This window comes from Sturnira hondurensis, unplaced genomic scaffold (assembly GCF_014824575.4).
Source record: "Sturnira hondurensis isolate 20B ecotype Veracruz unplaced genomic scaffold, ASM1482457v3 Scaffold0006413, whole genome shotgun sequence".
Taxonomy (NCBI): Eukaryota; Metazoa; Chordata; class Mammalia; order Chiroptera; family Phyllostomidae; genus Sturnira; species Sturnira hondurensis.
This window is the reverse complement of record NW_028079044.1, coordinates 5,858,984-5,882,222: the sequence shown is the minus strand read 5'-3', so window position 1 is coordinate 5,882,222 and position 23,239 is coordinate 5,858,984. Positions and strand designations below refer to the sequence as shown.

At 38.5% G+C, this 23,239-nt stretch overlaps 1 protein-coding gene across 4 annotated transcripts in view; it reads left to right on the top strand.

The window, feature by feature from the left end:
- RTN4 (reticulon 4) overlaps positions 1–23,239 on the top strand; it is a 77,822-nt gene that overhangs the window by 19,657 nt on the left and 34,926 nt on the right. The window contains exons 2-3 of one of the 4 annotated variants that reach the window (XM_037047916.1): positions 4,568–4,624; positions 5,306–7,723. The exons of 1 other annotated variant lie outside the window; for it this stretch is intronic. In XM_037047916.1, coding sequence (XP_036903811.1) covers positions 4,568–4,624; positions 5,306–7,723 — 2,475 coding nt within the window. Of the gene's footprint in view, positions 1–4,567; positions 4,625–5,305; positions 7,724–21,134; positions 21,392–23,239 lie in introns of those variants that run through there. 2 more of the 4 variants (XM_037047917.1, XM_037047919.1) reach the window with 2 other exon arrangements.

Here is a 23,239-nt window from a genome sequence, read left to right as displayed (position 1 = left end):
TCTGGCTGTCCATTTAATAGCACAACTGAGGTTAATGATCAGAGTTTTAATTGCACTCAGTAATTAGAATTTGGCAATATGAGTAGATCATAAAAAGAAGGGGGTTGTTATAGAAAGAGGGGAAATGTTATTTTTTTTACTTATTATAGTAGCCCTGATTATAAGATACTTTTATTCACCTGTGAAAATCAGTGTTTTTTCAAAAAATCTTTTAGCCTTAGAATTTGATAGCTACACATAAAGTATTGATCGAAATTTTCTTTGAACATTCTCAATTTTACTAGTCACTTTTAATTTCTAAATTTATATGGAGTCCAAGAAAGGAAGTATTGCAGCAGTAAAGAGAAGAGTATGTGAACTCTCTGGATTCGAATCTCAGATCTATCACCTTCAATTTTGTGACTCTGGGCAAGTTACTTAGCCTTTTTATGTCTCTCTGTCCTCATCTGTGAAAACAGGGTATAACAGCAGGACCTACTGGCAGGATGGGTTTGAGTAACATAAGACTATCTGAATTACCTGTGTCTGGCCAGCCTTAGTGTCTATATAAATGTATTATATTTGTGAAGTAGAAGCAAGTAATCAGTAAAATATTTCAGATAATTACAGGGTATTTGCTGGTTGACAATTAATCTTGTTTCAGGAGGTCAAACTGGAGGGGCTGAGGAAATAGGAATTTGCAACAGGTGCAAATTCTTATCCAGAAAGCACGTGACCCTCAGGAGTTACAGCTGTTTAAATCCTGTCTGGTTCTGCCTCCTGGCTCTGGGACTCAGGGCAGGGCAAGTTGCTTCTTTTTCTTTCTCTTGCCCCTCCTACACAACGTTTGAAGTGTGAACTGTTATTATCTTTATTTTATAAATGAGGAAATGAGGAACAGAAAGGCTAAGTAATAAGTTTCTCTGGGTTGCACAGTTGTAAGTGCTCTGGACCCAAGCAATTTGCTTTCTGGGTCAGTGGCAACGTTGCTTTAGCAGGAGTCTAAGCAACTGTCCTCTTCTTGAAGGCCAAATGGCAGTGACCTCTTCTGGATCTTTTTGGAAGTGCTTTTAGGAATGTAGTACTTTTTTGCGGTTAATTTTGGATCTAATCTCACTTTTCAAAATGTGAAGATTTTCCCTCTTCTTCTTCTTCTTTTTAAGTTCAGTGAATATTGGAAATACCAATTTGTAAACTTTTTCACCTGATCAGGTGCCAGGAATATATTGGGTTGGCCAAAAAGTCCATTGTTTTTTCCATAAAATAAGACACATTTTTTATTTTCACCAATAACTCTAATGATTTGAATATTTTGAGTATGTCGGCTGTCTTCCACATGGTATAACACTGATTGTTCTCAATATCGTGATTTGTTCACTATCGACTTCAGCTGGTCCACCCAACCGTGGAGCATCATCCAGCAAGAAATCTTCACCACGAAACCTCACAAACCACTTTTGACACATTCGATCAGTCACAGCACCTTCTCCATACACTGCATGAATCTTTTTTACATTTTAGTTATTTTTACCTTTCTTGAAATAATAAAGCATAATATGCTGAAAATGTTATGTGTTTTCTTCCATCTTCAATATTAGAATGGCTATACAAAAATTCATGAATTTGGATGTTTTTTTAAATATGTGCTGATATGACAGCTGTCACAATATAATCTAACAAAATGTGTTACAGACCAAGAATGAAGTTAAAGACAACTAGGCGCTAGTAGAGCCATCCTACGGAAAAAAACAAAGTGTTTGGCCAACCCAGTAGTTTTCACTGTAAGAGAGACTTTGTATTACATAAGAATAAAGATACATTTAAATGTTTGACATAATTTTTGATACGATTTTCCATTTTAACAGTAACATGTTTGTGGTTTACTTTCCAAGTAGACTGGCCTCTTAATTAGTGGCTGTAAGTCTAAGACAACCATTTCAGAATCTCTTACCTTTATTTAGATGTGGCAGCTGCGTGATTATTTGGTTCTGCTCTTTGACCCTCAGTCCTCAGTTTTTATATAAGATTGGAATTCATTGTCAGAGCTGAAAGGAATGTTTATATTTTCTCATTTTACAAATAAGCTGTATAAATTAACTAAGGTCACGTAGCAAGTCATCTTTAAAAAGTGTACACACATGTACATTTTACACAATCTCATAAGGCATTGTGTCTTACCGGTTTGCATGAGTATCCCATCCAGCCTGTTGTTCTGGGTTATTGGAGACCCTTATGATATCCTGGGTTTCCTCTTACCACCTCTTCCAGCTTACCACCTCTTCCAGCTTACCACCTCATCTAAGAATCCTCTAGTTATGACATTATGCCTGGTGTGGATTTATACAAAATTTGCATGACGTTGTGAATTTATCTCTCCTCTTCATCAAGGGAACTAGAATACCCTTGGAGGTCAAGTCCATGTTCATGATAGCCACATCTCTTTGATTTTTTTCTATTGATCAGCCTTGTCTAGCTTCTCTTTCCACAGAGAAGTCTCCAATTTTATTTTGTTTTCTCCACTAAAGGAATACCTTCCTGTCACCTCTCACGCTATTTCAAATTATCTTTTTGCTAGAAGTCTTTCCCTAGTATAAACTGTGGAAGATCTTTAACTCGGGATCTCCCAGCTGCGGGTATAAAATGACATCATAAAGGTTGATATACCAATATACAGTGTGAGGCAGAAGTAGGTTTACACTTTTACAGCTGTTTGTGTGGAAAATAATACAGTAATTAATAATACAAGAATAAACTGTGTTGTGTACTTGCAACTGTAAACCTACTTTTCCCCCACTCTGTGTAGTGTGTTAGTTGGCTTGGGCTGTCATACCAAAATACCAAGGATTTGGCTGCTTTAACAACAGAAATTTTTTTGCAATTGTGGAGGTTGAGAAGTCTGAGATCAAGGTGCCGGCTAGATAGGTTTCATTCTGAGGCCTCTTCTCTTGAATTACAGGTGGCTGCCCTCTCACTGTGTGCTTACGTGGTGTTCACACGCATGAGCATGCTGAAGAATGGGAGAGACACAGGGAGAGCAGAGGGGTACTATCACACAGGCCCGAGAAAGCTCTCTGGTGTCCCTTACAAGGCCGCTAACCCTATCCTACCTACCATGGCCCTGCCCTCATGACCTCACATAACCCTAGTTACCTCCCAAAGGCCCTTTTTCCGGATACCATCACATTGGAGGTTAGCACTTCAACATAATTTGGGGGACCGAAATATCGAGTTCATAACATGTCGCATATACTGTGGTCAAGAAAACAGGCTCTGACTTGTGCGAGTCTCACTAGTTGTGTATCGAGTTCCTTAACTTCTGTCGGTCTTTTTTTAAAATCTGTTAAATGGGCACATTAAAAACAACACTTTGCAGGGCTGGGAATACAAGAAAGAAAACTGTACTTGAACAAAAATTAAATAAATTAAAAAAAACAACACTTGTAGCAACCAGGTTCTAAGGAGTAAAAGGAGTCCTTGCGTATAAAGCATTTACAATGACAAGTAGCCCTCAGTGTTAATTTTAAACAAAATAAGGCTGGTGATAATAACGATCTTCCTAATGATAATTAGTGTTTTCTTTGTAATTTGGACAATGGTGTATGGGTTGATGTTGTCAAAGAGTACTGTATTTTGGGGACCATAAGATGCACCCAGGTTTTAGAGGAGGAAAATAGGAAATAATTTTTGAAGCAAAAAATGTAGTAGAATATTTAATAACACAATATTATACCAATGTAATTGTAAACGGAACTCAACAACAGCATTAACAACCTTTATAGGGTTGTTAACATCTTATAGTCCCAACAGAACTCAACAGCAGCGTTAACATCTTATAGTCCGAAAAATATGGTAGTGTACAATGACTCTTAGAATCTTTTTTTTTTTAAGGATAGACGATCTGGAGTAAGAAAATGTATTGTTCTCTGAAAGTTCTTCTGAACTGAACATATGCCAATAAAAAAAGGTTAAGCAAGTATAGTTGCTAGTTTTATTCAAATGCATCTTTAAAATTTTGGCTCAATTAAGACATGATAATTTTATAACAGTAAAAGCTTTGGATGTGGTATGTTAAATAAGAATGGTATATTACATCCATTTGATTCATGAAGTTTCTTTAACATAAACATGTTATTGCCCCTTGGAAAATGATAAGTTCCATGGATATCATTTAATCAGCTTTATAATATAGATGGTAATTTAATCTGAATTTTTAAAGATGTTATTTTTAGACAGAGGGGCGGGGAGGTAGAAAAAGAGGTAGAGAAATGTCAATGTGTGGTTGCATCCTACATGCCCTACCTACTGGGGACCTGGCCTGCAACCCAGGCATGTGCCCTGACTGGGAATGGAACCAGTGACCCTTTGGTTCGCAGGCCAGCACTCAATCCACTGAGCCACACCAGCCAGGGCATGCATTAATGGTATTACTAATGCTACTCTTTTTTCCTTTCCATCTTGGCTGTTTCTCGGTAGGTGAAGTTTTGTGTTAACTCATTGCAAACCGAACCCTTGCTTGCTCCTCTTTTCTTTAGTCTCCTTCGAACTCTATCTTGATTTCTGCTGAGGTTATATTCTATTTGTTTTTCAGATGAGACACTTTTTGCTCTTCCTGCTGCATCTGAGCCTGTGATACACTCCTCTGCAGGCAAGTTCTTTCTGCTAGCCTTTTATCCTCTGTGTATTCTAACTTTACCTCTTTAGTTTTGTTAACTTCGTACAGAGTAGTTTGAATTTACTAAAAAGTAGCATGGTTCAAGTAATGTCTGTTGAAAAAGTTGAAATTGCATTTTATATGCTATGTCTAAGGGAGAAATGGGCAGAACCTGGTGAAAAATTGGGAATATGTAAGGAATTCGTGGACCCTTGATTGACATTTACGTAGTGACTATTCCATTTCTCCAAATAAAATTTACTCGCTCTTACAGCTGAAAGGCTTTCATGTGCCTGGATGTCACTGTGTGGCATTTAATTCTCCGATGCCCTTTCTCTTCTGTACTGTCAAACTGTCTTCTGAAATCCTCTTTTTTCCCCCTTGTAAAATGAGTTAACAGCAGCTTTTTTAGTGATTGTTCTTGAGGTTTTTCTCAAAAACTTGATTTATGTCTTTGCATAGCATATAATTTTGTAGCCATACACAGGTTTTATTGACAATAACTTTAACTTTTAGTAATGATTTCAGTCTACTTGTTTTCTATTAATCAGATATTACATTTAATTTTAGTTACTAGTAAGTCTTTACTAACACTATTTTGAATCTGCAATAAAGCTTGCATTACCTCTGAGAACACTGGCGTTCTCTAACTTTCCTTTCTGTCCACGGTCACAGAAAAAATCATGGACTTGAAGGAGCAGCCAGGTAACACTGTTTCCGCTGGTCAAGAGGATTTCCCATCTGTCCTGCTTGAATCTGCTGCTTCTCTTCCTTCTCTATCTCCCCTCTCCGCCGCTTCTTTTAAAGAACATGAATACCTTGGTAATTTACCAGCAGGATTATCCACCAAAAGAACAATTCAAGAAACTTCAAAGGAAGCTTCTAAAGAGTTCCCAGAAAAGACAAAAAATCCATTTGTAGACAAAGATTTCACAGAGTTTTCAGAATTGGAATACTCAGTGATGGAATCATCATTCAGTGCCTCTCCAAAAGCAGAACCTGCCACCACAGTAGCAAACCCTAGGGAAGAAATAATTGTGAAGAATAAAGATGAAGAGGGGGATTTAGTTAGTAATAACATCCTTGGTAAGCAACAAGAGTCACCTATAGCCCTTACTAACTTGATTAAAGAAGAGAGCAAAATTGTGTCTCCAGAAAAAACAAAGGACAGTTTCAATGAAAAGGGACCTACAGCAGGAACTCCGTTGAGAGAGGAGTATGCAGACTTCAAACCCTTTGAGCAGGCCTGGGGGGTGACAGGTGCTAATAAGCAATATAGTGATGTGCTGGCTACTGCAGATAAGGTAGAGAGCAAGTTGGAGAGTAAAGGGGATAAGAAGCGTTTTGGCGATAGCGTTGACCAAACAAATCGTGAAAAAGATAGTGAAAGCAGCAATGATGATACTTCTTTTCCCAGCACACCTGAAGCCGTGAAAGATGGTTCAGGAGCATACATCACATGTACCCCCTTCAGCCCAACAGCAGCCGAAAGCATTTCAACAAACATTTTTCCTATGTTGGAAGACCATACTTCAGAAAATAAGACAGATGAAAAAAAAATAGAAGAAAAAAAGGCCCAGATCGTAACAGAGAAGAATAGTGGCACCAAGTCATTAAACCCATTCCTTGTAGCAACGCAGGGGTCTGAGGCAGATCATGTCACAAGAGGTGATTTATCGAAGGTGCCTGCGGAGGTGGTGGCAACCATGCCTGAAGGTCTGACCCCAGATTTAGTACAGGAAGCATGTGAAAGCGAGTTGAATGAAGCTACAGGTACAAAGATGGCTTTTGAAACAAAAATGGACTTGGTTCAAACATCAGAAGCTGTGCAGGAGTCACTCTACCCTGTAGCACAGCTTTGCCCAACCTTTGAAGAATCCGAAGCCACCCCTTCACCGGTTTTGCCTGACATTGTTATGGAAGCACCAGTGAATTCTGTAGTTCCTACTGCTGGTGCTTCTGTAGTGCAGCCCAGCTCCTCGCCGTTAGAAGCTCCTCTTTCAGTTCATTATGAAAGCGTAAAACTTGAGCCCGAAAATCCACCACCCTATGAAGAGGCCATGAATGTGTCACTGAAAATTAAGAAAGTATCAGGAACAAAGGAAGAAGTTAAAGAGCCTGAAAGTATTACTGTAGCTGTTCAAGAAACAGAAGCTCCTTATATATCAATTGCATGTGATTTAATTAAAGGAACAAAGGTCTCTGCTGAAACAATTGCAGATTTCTCTAACCATTCTGAAAGAGCCAAGGCCGCCCAGCCAGGTCCTGACCATTCTGAGCTAGGCGAAGATTCCTCCCCTGATTCTGAACCAGTTGACTTATTTAGTGATGATTCAATACCTGAAGTTCCACAAAAACAAGATGAAGCTGTGATACTTGTGAAAGAAAGTCTCGTTGAGACTGCACCTGAGTTAATGTTAGAACAGAAAAATAAGGAAAAACTCAGTGTTTCGCCACCACCTACGGGGGGAAAGCCATATTTGGGATCCTTTCAGCCTAATTTAGACGCCACGAAAGGTACCTCATCACCTGGTGAGGTTCCAGCATTGACCCGAAAGGAGAAAACTCCTTTGCAGATGGAGGAGCTCAGTACTGCAGTTTCTTCAAATGATGGCTTATTTATTGCTCATGAAGCAAAAATAAGGGAGAGTGAAACATTTTCAGATTCATCTCCAATTGAGATCATAGACGAGTTCCCCACATTTGTCAGTTCTAGAACTGATTCCTCTAAATTAGCGAGGGAAGACACTGACCTAGAAGTAGCCCACAAAGGTGAGACTGCGAACGCTGAGGGTGGAGCTGGGCTGTTGCCTTGCTCAGAATTCCCGAGTGACCTTTTTCTCAAGAACGTACAACGTAAAGGTGAAGATAAAGTCCATGTCCCAGATGAAGCCTCCAAAGATAGGTCTGATATCTCAAAGGTACCCTTACTGCCTCCAGCGGTTCCTGCTTTGGCCACTCAAACAGAGATAGGCGATGTAGTTAAACCCAAAGTTCTTGGGAAAGAAGCTGAGAAAAAACTTCCTTCGGGTACAGAAAAAGAGAACAGATCACCATCTGCTATATTTTCAGCAGAGCTGAGTAAAACTTCAGGTAATCAGTCCAGACATTGTTTTGTGCTTTCTTTCCACCTTCTGATTTCCCATGGAACATTCCACTACATTATGTGTAGTATGTTACATTCATGAAGGTCTGGGTGCTTTTCCTACCCCTCTTGCATTCATCATTCACCCTTGTTCTTTACTTTTCCACACAATTATTCGTTGTTCATTTCTATATTGTCAGGGAACCAGAAAAAAACTTTTGTTCGAATTGGCTTCAGTGTTTATTTCTTTTCTTTTGTTTCATTGTTTCCTGATAGCATGAAGAGCAAGAGGTATTAAAATATTTGCAGATGCATTTACGTTTGTTTTCCCAGAATTAATTATTCTTAAATTTTTTATAAAATAATATTTCTATAACTTTTCTAATATTTCAGTGTAATGCAGTATTTTCCAGTAATGGGTATAAACTTATGCATGCTGAGTAGTACACATTTTGTTGAAAAGTATAAATTGAGGTATGCTATTATGAATTTTTCTGGAAAGTACTGATTCTCATGTTTTCCTTTGACTCTGCATCTCCCATTACCTGAGTTGTGTAAAGTGACTTGCACGTGTCTTTTTTATTTACCGTTCCGATTTAGTTGTGTGAAACATGTAGTCATTATGTGTGTTTTACTGAATATGCTTGTGCTACCCATCTCCAATATTGGAGATGGGTAGCACTACTGGCAGAGCCTCCAGTTTAGAAACTGTGGCCACAGTCTGAGAAAGAGGAGCTTCCGGACATGAAGGCAGTGGGATGAGCATGGTGCCTAGGGCTTGGTGTTTGATTGGATGTGGTCAGGAGAGAGAAGGGGGGGCATTAAAGATGACTGTGCAAACACCTGGGCGGTAGTGTGAGCAACTGAGTTAGGGAATGTGAGAGAATAAAGTGGGTTTTAAGGAGAGAAGATAAAAAAACAAAATTTAAACATGTTGGTGTTAAGGTATCTAGGGAACATGCAACAAGTGATAGATATAGCGACTTTGCTTGTGTGTGTATATTTGCCGTGGGCTCGGGAATAGTAATTAAAGCTACAGATCAACTAGGGGAAACCACAAGAAGAGAAAGATTTAAAGGTTTAAGGGTTGCTCAGCATCATCACATATTAGCTCACTTAAGATAAGGATTGATTATTTATCAAAAAGAAGGGAAGGTATTGGCCTGATTGTGTGAGTGGGCAGTGCTAGATCTGAGGACCCAATGGGATTTGAGAAAATAGATGCTAAATGTTGACAAGTTTGAGAACATGGAGAGTGTTAGCAATGCAAGGGAAGTAGAATTATGGGGTTGAGGAAGAGTGCCCCCCAATTTTTTAAAAAAGAAATTGGAGTCTAATTCCATGTCTGAATGAAGGTACATGTAGAGAGTCAGGAGGGGAGGGGGGTGAGATCAAGAACTCAAGTGGAGGAATTAGCTTATAGAGGAGGGAGAATATTGAAGGACTTCGATTGTAGTGAATGAAAGGAAAATGATGGGTGTTGATAACGCTCGTGTTTTGTAGCTGGGAGTTGAGGGCTTGTTGACGTTTATTCTTTAAAGCTGTGTGGTGGGTCATTGCCAAGAAAGAACTGCACTGTGAATACCTGCTGAGCAGGGACACAAGTGTCGAAGGAAGAGTGCGGTCAAGGTCGGAGGATGGTCTGAGCGGTAACAGTACCCAGCAGCCTCGGTTCAGAACAGCAGCTGCTCGTGCTGACTCAAGCCTGTGTTCAGGCCCAGTGGAAAGACAGCGAGTGAAAGGAGGCGAAGATAATAGAATAGCAAGAGAGTAATTTGAAGTGATGGGTTTTATCTAAGCCGAAGAATGTAAAGAGGAAAGGATAAGGAGTTGGGAGATAAGAGAATAGAAGACCAAAGAATGTGAGGTCCAAATTATCTCCAGGAGCCAAGGATGGTGGTAATAAATATGAATACCAGAATGAGAAGCGGCTGTAGTCAAAGTAGGATTGTGTGTGTGTTACAGGTGGAATTTATAATTCCAGGCTGTTAACGGCCAGGGTCTGGCCTTGAGGCAAGGGCTGAGACTTGTGGCGACTTTGCCCGCAAGTCCCCCTGTCCACCATGGATGAAAATAAAACTGCCAAGACATGATCTGCTTGGGGAGGAAAGGTGGTCAATCTCTCAAAGGAGAAGGACCAAGGGCCCCTTCCTCAAGGGTTTTTATTAGGTTCGGAACACAAAGGAATACAGGTAAAGCTCATCAATCAATGTCAGGCGGCAAGGATCAAGCAATAGATAACATTTTAAAGAAATCTGAGGGCTTAATCTGAGTCAGTATCTGTCAGGTAAGGGGGTTGCAAAAACTTTGGGATACAAACTCATTTTCTGCTCAGACCCTTATCATATGAATGAAAGCACTCTTGGCAAAGCAGGCTTCACAGGACTTTAGGAACTCTTTCTTATGCCCCATTACCCTGATCCCTCTCTAGCCAGCAGAGGACTGCACTGCCCTGCCCGACATAGGTTTTTAGGTTTAAGTGGATTAGAGCCAGGAAACTCTTCTCCCAGACAGAAATGGGGATTCAGTCTATGTCAGAATAGCCAGGGGGTGAGAGTCCATCATCTCCTCTTTGCTGCAGCCCCCCAAGTCCTTCCTTGAGGGCCTCCCAAGTGATCATGCCTGGATTAGGTTGCCCCCCTCCCCGCTGGGGTTGTATCTGTCATTGACTAACTGACCAAACGTTGGGGGCCAGAGATGGAAGAAGCAGAAGCGGCACTCCTGCCAGGGAGACAAGCTTTGTCTCCTTAGTGGCTCACGGTCCGGAAGATCACTCACTCAGCCTTATCCATGGGGAAGGGTTACAACTCCTGAAAACAGGGAGAGTGGTTCCCAACAAAACGTGAGTGGTGTGAAGTTTGCTAGAGGTAAAGTCAGGTGAACCATGAGGCCAAGATGTTGGACTGCCGTTACCCATGACGCTGAAATCACCCGGGATGATAGTGGGACTTGGGGCCGACAGGAAGATTAGGAGCTGGGACAAGAGACTTTGGTCAAGGGCTGTGAGGCAGCTGGCAGGACGGTGGATGGAAGCCGTAAGGAAAGATAAGGAATGACATTGCTGAATAGCTGAGCCTTGTGGCCGAGGCCTCAGAAATAGTGGTTTGGAAGCAGTATTTGTGAGCAAGAAGGTGCTGACTCCCCTTCCTCCCTTCCTGGATGCATGACTGCAGAGAATAGACCGTCTTTATTGGAGAGTTCCCCACAGAAGGCTGCATCCTCAAGAAAGAAGAGCCAGGTTTCAGTGAGGGAAGTAATGGAAGGAAGTGTTGAGTGAAGTTGGAGATTGGGATAGATGGTTCACAGGATAATGGAGGTTTCTAACAGCAAGATAAACGGTTAGGGGAAAACAGTAAGGATCTGAGCCACCCACAGCAGTGTGGTGAGGACAGTGGGGGTGAAGACCAGGGGTAAAAAGACGAAACTGAGACAGAGTCCTGCCCTCGTGCAACTTTCAGTTGGTACAACAGGTCAAAATACATGTTGGTATTTTTGGACAAAATTTATCATGAAAAAATATCAATAAGGGATCAAATTCTGCATCATAATTTCTTGCCCATCTCCTTTCTAAAATCAGTCTTTGGTCCCAAAATTAAAATTGGAACAAGTAAAAATAGTACAAAGAATGTCGTATACTCTTCACCTAAATTTACGCTCACATTTTCCCCATCTGCTTTAGCATTTATGATCTCATTCTACAGATAACTAGATATGGGTATAGAAATGCATCCTGTTTTTCCTGGACCTAACGACAGGGTCTGGCACAAATAACACCCCTATTTTATGACAAAATCTTTATTACGACGTCATAAACTTGTAGCTCTGTAACATAACAATATCACACTCAAGTACACCATATGACATTTTAGGTGAAATGTTCAAATCAAAACTATAAGTTATTACACCCATATTATTACCCTACCAACCACACTCAAGCAAGGCATTACTTCTGCTGGGCTCTGTATTTTAAAAGGGGATGGTATTCTCTTACATATCCTCAGTCCAGCTTTTAACTTTGTAAGTTCACATTGATACAATACTTTTTAAAAATCTACCATTTGTATTCCACTTGTGTTATGACCTCATAATGCCCTTTATAGTGTCCTCTACTGCAAAATCCAGTCTAGAGCCAAGTTTTACATTTAGTGGTCGTGTTGCTTTTGGCTCCTTTAATCCTGAACAATTCTAGTCATTATCTCTTGGGACATTAACATTTTTGAAGAACAGAGGCCCCTTCTCCCTTTGTCTTTTTTTTTTTTTTTAGATTTTATTTATTTTTAGAGAGGGGAAGGGATGGAGAAGGAAACATCATTGTGTGGTTGCTTCTCTTGCACCCCCTGCTGGGAACATGTCCTGTAACCCAGGCATGTGCCCTGACTGGGAATCAAACCAGCCACCCTTTGGTTTGCAGGCTGGTGCTCAATCCAGTGAGCCACACCAGCCAGGGCTCCCTCTCCCTTTTTAATAGAACATTCCTCATTTTGCATTTGTCAGATGTTTCTTAGTGATTAGATTGAGGTTATGGATTCATGGCCAAAATGAAGAGGGTGTGTAATGACCTCAAGGTATTGTATTTGGAGATACCTACTATCCATCAGTCCCTCATTGATGAGGTTAATTTTGTTCTTCTGGTCAGGGTGGTCTCTGATTTCCTTATTGCGTAATTAGGGTTTCTTCCTCCCTTACAACTTATAGTCTGAGGGGTGACGCTTAAAGACCACACAAATATCCTGCTCCTCATTAAAATCCCCCCCTCCCGCCAGATTTATATCCATTGATGATTCTCACTGGAGTCAATCTTTACCAGTAAGTTTGCAAAGTGATAATTTTTGAATTCTAACATTTCTGTACTTATCAATCAAGTTTTGGCATTTTACTGTTAATAAGAGCTCTCTTTCTCCATGAATTAATTAGTTAATTATCAGTATAGATCCATGGATTTCTATTTTATTCTCAGTGGTTTGTATTTCATTACTTATGTTGGTTGTACATTGTCCCAGATTTGGAGGATCCTTCTTCCAGTTGGCGCCAGGACGTGCATCTGTCCTGTCTGGGGGTGGGGAGGGAAGCACGTCTTACTTGTGTAAAGTGGCGAAATGTAGGCGCATCTCATGCCCATTCTGCCCCAGACCTGGAACCAGCCGTGTCTTCAGAGATCCCTCCCTGATTCCTCGTAGTGGGGACGTAGTTCGAGATCAAGAGCTAGATCCAGTCGTGCTCCTCACCGCTGGGCGGTCTTTCCATTTTCGCCCTTGCAGTGGACAGAGCTAGAAAATACTTCTATACACCCATAAATATAACTGCACATACACATATTTATGAAATCATGAATGCTCACAGATACCTTCGGTCCATTCCCAGAGAATTATTTCTTTCTCCCCTTATTTCATATTGGTATGTTCCTTCTATAGTGAAAACCCTGTTCCCAACACCACCGAAACATTTGCTTAATTCTTTAATACATCTAAAACAGTTTTAGACTACTTTTGAATATCATTATAATAAACATAATAAAAGAATTCAGGATCATTTTGCAAACCTCCCTCTCCCAGCCTTGCCCAAGACTGAATGCACATCGTTAAATACAAGTTACTTGGATTAGTACTCCCCTTTTTACTTTCTCCACCTTTAGTGTGGTTATAATATTCATTTGAAATACTGTTAGATTGATTTGTTTATAAGAACAGAACCTGGATTTTCATTTTACCAGGAAAGGGAAGACTGCCATTTATCTAAATCTAAGCACCTTTCACATACTCATTGCATTTGGTCTCCACCGTAACCTGAAAGAAGGAACCATTTTATGGATGACAAAACCTTAGTCTAGGGATATTAAATAATTTTCCCAAGGTTTTACATAGTAAATATTATAGTAAGTCCAATAGCTTGGAGCTTCCACAGTGTTTCAGACATTGGGCTTTCTTTATATTAGTTCTTCTACAATTCCACAAAGATCCTTTTTCCAACAGGTGAAGAACTGGGACTCCAACATACGTTTTGGTCCCATCTCAGGTGTTTCCCCATTTTGGAATGAGAAGTTACTGTTCTAATTTTGGCAGATAACCAAGGTGCTGTTTTTATTACCTACCCGTGGTGGTGGGGGTATTAATAAATGCAAGACATTTTTTAAAAGTCCAGAAAGTTGGTGGCCCTGTACTTTTTTCTAACGTCATCTTCTATAGGCAGGGATGTCCGGATGAGGGTCCCATTCTGTGGCTCCCCGTGGAGACTGAGGAGCCCTGTAGTGACGGGCAGCCACTGTGCGTTTGGTGGTTCCCTGGGAAGGAAAGGTGCTAACGTCTCCTATCCAGACCGCAGAGAGCTTGGCCTCCTGATAGTGGTTGCTTAATACGTGTGCGTTGGTTGCGTAGTTTGCCACTTATGCACACCATATTTTCCATTCATAATCAGAATACATTGTTCTGCTGGCCTGTTAGAACTATTGGTGAGTGAAGTGGAAACCAACTACAAGTTGATTGTGTATTTAGTATACGTAAATACACAATCAGATATCACGTAACTATGTGATATCTAAGAATAATCAAGTAGTATTGCCATAATAAGGAACTCACTTTAAAGGGACCCGTTTATCTAGGTGAAGAATTAAAATTTATCCTTTGCAAATTTATATATGTTTTATGTTTATATATATATATATATATACACACACACATATTTAAATGTGTTCACAAGGAAGCTTCTTTGATGGTGTTTGTGACTAAAAACACTTTTCTTATATTTTAAGAACTTATAAAATATTTACCGTATTGCCTTTGAGCTTTCTCACTAAAGAACTGTAGATGCAGTGGTACCTCAGTACTAACTCACCAGCCTTAGAACTTGTCAAACCTGGTACCCGTCACATTTTGATGAGAAAAAATGTTTCAGTGCTTGGTGCTTGCTCGCTACCCATCACACCTGCTAGAACATGTGTGAGTTGGGACGCCATCCTGCAAGAGAAAATACTTCATCAATAATTGCTTGCTTGCCACTCATCAGAACAAATTAACGACCAGTACCGAGATTACCACTGTATTAAGGTTTGGTATTTTCATTAAAAATATTTTTAGTGAGCATATTTAGGACATTTTAAAAAAGAAATCTTCAGCTGAGGATATTTTTTTATAGAGGATAGAGGAAGGGAGAGGGAGAGAGCGAGAGAGAACAAGAGAGTGAAGGGGGGAGAGAAACGTTGATATGAGAGAGGAAGACAGATCAGTTGCCTCTTGTATGCGCCACAACCTAGGTATGTGCCCTGACCAGGAATCGAACCCCCAACCTTTGTTGTAGGGGACGATGCTCTAACTAACTGAGCCACCCAGCCAGGGCTTTAGGGCACTTTGTAATAATTATTAATTGGACATTGATGATTACAGTGGACAGTTTATACAATAATTGTATAAAATTTTTGTAAGAAATTGTAAAAAATTGTAAGAAATTTAAGTATTCAGAAAAAATTAAACTTTCATAAATTGAGTAGAGATACCTTCAACTGGAAGGCTTTTAGTAAATGCACAATGTAGCTAAATTAACAGACTGTTGCTATTAAAAGAATCATCATATTTACTTAACGTGGCATTGCCATTAATGAGGATTCATTTAGTGCTTGCTGTGGGCTTAATACAAATTGAAAATAAATATGAAATACTTATTTTTCAATTTACCATAAAAGATAGATACTGCTAAAGGATTGAAAGAACTATATCTGGGACATTTTACAGACCTGAGTTTTAATCCTGGCATTATCATCGCTAGCTGTGTGACCTTGGGCAGACACATTGATCATTCGGCGCTTCAGGAATTTTGGTCGTTTGAGTTTCTGTCAAGGATCTGGTGACTCCCAATAAAATCAGCGTGGCAGTGTATGAAGCATCTGAAGTAATATGTGCTCATTGTAAAATCTGAGGAACAGGAAAAACACTGAGATGAATATAATCTGTAATCATATTGTCCGGACATAATCATTGTTAATATTTTAGAATATATTCTAGTTTATTTTCTATGCATATGCATACTTTACAAATGCAGTGAAAAATATGTTTTACCAAATTGGGATTATATTTTATGTATTGTTTATAACTTTAAAAAAATGAGTGATATATAATGCCAACATTTCTATTGTCTTTATTCTTCTGCCATATGATTTTTTAATGCTTAGTGTTCCTTGTTTATTGGATATATTATGGCACCTCGATTCTTGGCTTAATTCATTCTGGAAAACTGTTTGAGAAGCAATTTGTTTGAAAACCAAATCTCCTTTGTCGCCCGAGAGATGCATGGCAGGTGGTTCAGGTATCAGTGGGAGAGGGTTGTTGGGGACAGCATCGGGACCTGAAGTTTTGTCAGACAACCAAGGCGGTTTTTTCCGTGAACAACTTGGTCGAGAACAGAATTGTCCGAGAACCAAGACATTCAAGGACTGAGGTTTGACTGCAATTTAATCAGTTTGCTGTTTAAAAATATTTCAACAGCAAATTGTCTCTCGACTTTTTTATTCATAACTAATTCTGTTACAAACCTCTTTACATTTAAATATGTTTTCCATGTCTTTGAATTATTCTTTCCTACAAACTACTAGAAATAAAATTCTAGGTACATAGTTATGGGCATTTTTAAGAGTTTTGAAAAAATGGGCTATCAGAAAAGTACTACCCCTTTCACAGTAAGAAAACACCCATTTCTCTGTTATCACCAGTTGATTTTGGGGGGTAGATAATATTTTCTTTCACATTATACAAAATTCAAAAACTACAGTCATAGTAGGTCTTCCTATTTTAAGTAGACACTTAGCGCTCCTTCCCAGAGTCACTTACATGACGTATTTGTTAATGGATTCTTCCAGACATTCTGTACTTGCCATTAAAAAAACCAACTTTATGAGTTTGATAGGTTAAAGTGATAGGTTGCTGTTTTGAGCTTTGGTTACTAGTGAAGGTGAGCATATTCCCTGGATTTACTGGTTGTTTGTATTTGGTGTGTGTGAATGAATTGCCTGTTCCTATACTTTGCCCATTTTAAAATTAGATACTCATTTCTAATTTTGAGAGTTCTGTATATATGAAGGATGCAAACCTTATCATGTTACATTTGCCCTCAGTTTTCTAAAGAATTTTTATTTTGCTTTACATTTCAGTGGACATTTTAAATTTGCAAATAGGGAAAACTATATAACTTATTTATAGGTTCATTTTTATATTTAATTCTGATCTATTTAAAATTGACTTTGAATTCCGATCAGAGATTGTTTTATCCCACGTGCTTTTTGGTGGTGAAATTGTTTTCTTATTCCCATCATACTCTAGTCTGTTCCTCAGTACCCGGAAGCAATCCTAGGGAACACAGGTACTGCTCCACCACACAGCATACCCTGAGTTGGACCGTCAACTGTACTCTGGGTGTTGGTGCCATCTAGTGTTGTAGATAGGACATGAAGTCTGCGGCGGGCTCTATAGTTGACCACATGGAATATATTCAGTTGGGCAGAGAAATTGAGTTGTGGATATTTGCTTCACACTACAAATGACTTTATAAAAGGATTTTGAATCTCAACACATTGCACTGAATCGAACAAATGCTTGAATCATGCTGTTACCAACGTTATGAAATGACCTTAAGGATTCCCCCGGGCCTGTGTTCTTTAACGAAAACTTAAGGATTTTAAAGTTTCAGAGTCTAATGGCTATTAGTTTTAAATTCCAAATTTAAAAATCCTTTGGCTCTCTTGCAGTATCTGTATATTTATTTTAGATTATGATACAAGAAGTCAGCATTTTTGTAGTTCTTATTGAATAAGTATCACTTTCAACTTTACAGATTTTAGTATTCATTTTTAGCAACTTATGTGAAATTGTTTATAGACTCTAAAATGCCTATTTTTGACATTTTAACTCATTCTTCATTTTCCAAAGTATTACTCAATGTCTTAAGATTCAATTCAGAGTTAATGCTGAAGTGCTGTAATTTAGTCCATAGAGGGCATTATATTACAGCATATTAACAGTGCTGTTTAATACCTTCAGGAGTGAGACACATGCTTAGTTTCATAGCTGAGAATAATGAAGTTTTGAAGTTCAAAACTACTGTGTAGCTATAATTGTTTAGTTTTTTTTAGAGTGCTGTTTTCTATATCAGAACTGGAAATAATTATTTCAGCTATCAAAAATTATATGCAAGCAATCCTGTTTAGAGTAGTACTTTCAATCCAAATGACCGCCTCTTTCCCACTTTATTTCTTTTTATCTCTGAACATTGTAAAGAAAACAAGGTAAAACAAAATCTGAATTTTCCTGGGGTTCAGAAGAAGAGGAAGGAAAGAAATGAAAAAGGAAGAATCTTGGGAGGAGTGGCTAGGGCAGATCTGCAGCTTACGTATAGCTTGCCTGTTCCAGACTGCAGCCTTGTGTCTGAAATCCTGCCGCTTGGATACAAAACACACACACACACACACACACACACACACAAACAATACTTAGGGTTGTAGAGAAAGTAGTTTTTAAATTCTTTAGTAGGAATGAATATAATTTTGTCATGTTCCTACCAATGAGATAAGTGTGCTAAGAAAACGAGAGTTTTGATTTGAGAGCTGAGAAAAGAAACAAAGACTGCAGGCAATTTTAGAGCGAGGTTAGGAGGTGGGGATGTGCCTGGGGAAGTTCTCCCCATTGGTGTTTGTCATGCTCGGGGCGGTATTTGGGGATATGGAGATTGAGGAGTGAAAAGTTGCTGAACATGAACTTTGAACAGTTTATTTCAAAAGTTTTGCGTAAGGCTGATTTTGAATTCAGGAAAAGGAGACTATCTCCTCCCCTCCCCCTTCTCAGTAATAGGAATAGGACTTAAAATTTAGACAACACTTTCATTTACTTGCAGTATAAATAAAGTACTCCTCTGTTGTCCCCTCCTTTGAAATCCTTCCTTTTAAGAGGAAATAGGTTCCTATCCCAAATAACCAACGTGCTATTTTGCAAGTTGGGATTATCTGCTAAATTTGAAAGTTGTCATTGAAAATATTTCCCTTTGTTAAGTATTTGAAGGAAAGCAAAATCAATGGTAAGTTTTTTTAAAACAGGTTTATATCCTTTATTTGTCTGTGAAGTTGGAATTTAATGTGGAATAAGACCTATAAACTATCCGTACATAAATAAGTTTATCTCAGCTGGAGAATAATAGAGCTGTATAGCAAAGAGCAATAATTTGTGTGTGTAAAGGCACTTCTGATTTGAAAGGTATTGGGCTATTGCCTAGAATTAGCTCAATATGTGTGCTTTCTTAGATGTGGTTTAAGGATGTGGTTTGACTTATTTTTAGCGTAGCACTAATGGTGAATAGGTAGGGCTTACACGGTGCCTACTCTTTGTCAGGCACTGTCCTAGGTAAGGCCTTTTGCAAATGTTAATTCATTTGATTCTTGCAATAAGCGTAGCCCATATGGCTTTATATTTTAAATAAATCTCTCTCATCAAAATTTAAAATTTAAGCACTTTTTTGCTTAGCTTACCAAACTTAAAATAACTCTCGTTTTAAAGCTTTTCTAAGAAAGAACTGGGCAAAATTTCACTTGATTTATATGAGCTAGTTTTCCCTGTAAGCTTAATAGTAGCCTAAATTGCAAAGCCCGTATAAGTTAAAGAATTAGATGTTACTGGGTAAGGTTGAACTTCCAGGGTCACTACTTTGAGTTTTTAATCTGCCAGGGGAGTTATTAAGTACATTTAATGCTTAGGTGAATGGGTATAACTATACATTCTTGTCTTCTTGGACTGTTTTTTAAAATTGTCGAACCAAGTTAAGAACTGGAAGATGTGAATAGTATGGAAATCTTTTTCCTCCTCCCTCCTGTGAGTGTAGTGATCTTTGACTTGAAAACTTGTTCAGGTGTTGTTTCTGAATGCTTTATTCTAACACCAAAGTATTTATTGGCCTTCAGTTTTATGGGGTTAATTACTAGGGAATATTTTGTACTTACTGAGTAGTTGGGGATTTCAAACTGTTTTACTGCGAGGCCAGGCATTTTCAGCTGTGACCTGACTGGGTGTCAGGGTTCTCAAATCGCGAATTACACAAGGGTTCAGGGATTAAAGTTTAATGTTAAATATTAGCTTGAGCTGAGAATATGATGTTCTTTAAAAATTCTTTTGCTTTATGTTTGGAGTTAGAGAAACAGATAAGGAAATAACTGAATCATTGATATTCAGGCCACTTTTGTCATTAATGATTTTGTAGGATTTTGCAACCCACATAGTTTTATCTATTTCCAGAAAATATATCTATTTTAGTGTAGCTGTCTAGTCCTGAGAAGTATGTACTTTTGTACATAGGCTATGTATCTTATAGTCTATCATCTCACATTTTAAGATATTTTAGCTGATTTGTCATTTTGTATTGTCTCTTCTGCTTAATCAAATGGTAGCCTCTGTTAACACAGTTGTGGAATATTAATAGACTAATGTTCTGCACTAGAATTAATGCCAGTTTTATGAAGTCGAACAATTTTAGAAATTCTGTACATAGATTTGTTTTTGTGTATTTATCATTAAACTTTGAGTTTGGTCTTACAGCATTTTCCCAAGGCAGATAATATAATTAGTACACAAATATTTCTTAAGGTAAAAGTTTTATCAGTAGTTCCTGCAGCAGTGTCTAATAGATAATTATTGAAAGATTGAGTTGGAGCAGGTGATGATTCAGAATAAATGTAACTCTCTGAATTTCCATAATTGTAGAAGAAGGAAAAATAGCATTGCATTAGAAAGATGAGACTGTTGAAACTGAATTAAAGCTTTTTTTTCTATTGAAGTAGCATATATTAAATAATCTGGCTTTGTGATTCTCTGCACACACACACACACACACACACACAATGCTGGATGCCTTAAGCACTTATGAACTTAGGAGAAAGTGAAAGAGACTCCGCATTCCTCAGGCTTGAAATGTAAGCTGTTAGTTACCCTTGAAACAAAAGCTGTTGCAGCTTTTCTGTGGTGCATCTGGAGGGCAGATCATGACACCATGGGCGGTCAGAAGAAATATTTGAATGACTAGGGTATATCTGCTTTTTGATCTTCTGCATAGAAATGTTATTGAGCCTTTGAAATTACTCTGTGGTGAGTAATAATATTTCTATGCATAAACTTTTGCAATTGGTCAATTTTTATCTTAACAGGCAACCACTGTTTTTATAATTTTTAAATGAAACTGAAAACCAGCGGTATAATTCACCTCTCTCTCAAAGTGAAACAAAACCAAGAACTGCACACAGTCTTAGGTTTACTTCAAATACATTCATTGGTTAACTGCCCAGAACACCCACTTTCCTTTCTTTCGGTAGGATGCCCCTCCCCCCTGCAGAAGTAGCTCCATTTGCTTTGAGCAGCAAGCAAAAGACTAGAACAATAAACAGGAGGAAGGCAGTAGTGCCCGAGTATTAGTAGCCTAGTTACAGATCGCGCTGCGTCAGACGTGCTCCACACCCCGAAGACGTCAGGTGACTCCAGTGCTGCTGCAGTCGTGCAGCAGAGGATCCGCAGGCTCGCGCCGAGGAGACGGAGGTTTCATGTCTCGGAGGGTGGGTTTTTGCAGCTGCGGCCTCTCCGTTGGTATGCGTAATTGATCCTTGCACCTGGAGGGCAGATCGTGACAAGACATGGACGGTCAGAAGAAGAATTGGAAGGACAAGGGTATATCTGCTTTTTAATCTTCTGTTCAGTTTGTGTGTGTGTGTGACCAGTAACATTTCTGTGGATACGCTTTGCAATGTAGGTATGTGTTGAACTGAAAGTGAAACCTGTGAAAGGTTTAAGAGTCAAGGATTAAAACAGCGATTTCAAGTGTTTTTACATTTGGTTGAGTGTGAGAAAATGTCATGCTGTTCTTTTTCTCTGGCGTTGGACCCAGTCTTTGCAGTCCTGTCGTTGATTTGGTTCTGTGCAATCTTGCACATTTAAACAGTGTAGTGCAACACATTTCATCTGATGGTTACTTCGGTGTGATAAATCTACACAGCTGTCTTTGTATTTCATAACGATGTATTTTCTGTGCCTAAATATTTTTTTTAAAGAGCTGACTCGGTGTAGTTGAAATTCTATCCAAAGGTTTGTAGGTAGCAGGGCACTGCATTTGCAATAAGCCTGTTTTCTTCTTTGGGAATCTTACTGAGCCTGTGAAATTATTACCAGCCTCCTTTTAACTAGATTGCATTTTTGTATATATACATAGTTTGTTTATATTTAAGACACTAATCTTCATCCTTATAATAACCAATCATTGGTCTCAATCCTCTTTCCACCCCCTTGAAAGCCTAGATCCTTTCAAGTCTCAGTGGATTATTGTGTAAGAATTTAAGTCCATAAGTGGTAAAATGTTGACTGTAATGAATATTTTAAAATTATTCTGTAGATGGTTAAATGTGCCATTTAAAAAATAGAAGGCGGTAGTCTGGGTGTATTTTGATTACTTATAATACATTATCTTTAAAATTATTAGAGCTAAAATTATTAGAGTTAAGTGATCCAACTAGGTATTCCACAAAAGCAAGTTTTATAATTTTTTAAAAAATATATCCTTCTACAACAGGATTGGTAATAATATTTCTAAAAGCAATATGTGGAGCTAATTTTGGTAACCTTCACCATATCCTTTAAATAATTTATTTGATAAAGAAATGTGGGGAAAAGGTAAGTTTAAGATTGAGTTCATATTGAGATACAGCTTAATAGAAGAAAACAGTACAGCTTTGGGTTTTTACCTTTATGGTTTCTATACATGTGAATTTAATAAAGGGTTTTTCTTCATCCTTCTGACCATTGGCATTACAAAGTGAATTGATACACTAGTTTTTGATAAGGAAAAAATAGTGAAAACGCATTAAGCACTGGCTTTAAACACAGATGAAATGTCAGGGCCTGCTCTGAAACCATTAAGGTTCTATATTAGTCGTTTAAATCTTAGACCGTTTAATAACATCATGAGTTCTTTATCTGCTGAACTACTTTAGGGATATTTTGTGACATGAAAAATTAAGACCCAGTATAGGCCATATTATACTAGATATTTGTTTTATTTCTAGGCACTAAATATAAAATCAAATTTACTCTTAAATGTCCCTGGAGATCCTCACTTTGTATGTAAGTATAATGGCCTAATATTTTTTAGTGCTTGCCTTTGGCTTTTTTACTTGGTAAGACTAACTTCACCTGTTTTACTGATTCATTGGTGGAGTCATAATTTAGTATTTCCTTCAGCAGCTAGTTTTAATGCTGTAGATTATATATTATGACTTAAATGAAAATCAGTGAGAAGCTGAAACTGACATGGAATGAGATTTTCCTCACTTTATGAAGAGCGTGTGATAGTAGAGAAAATCTAATCTAGGCTTTAGTTATAGTTTTAAAAATATATGTAGGTCTGTATTCTTTTCTACTGTGCCTCCTATGCCCCACTGCCCCCCACCCCCTTAACATACCCAGTCTCCTAGTGGTGGTGAAGTCTATCTCGGGTGAGTAAGTACAGGGATCTAATGGGGGTGA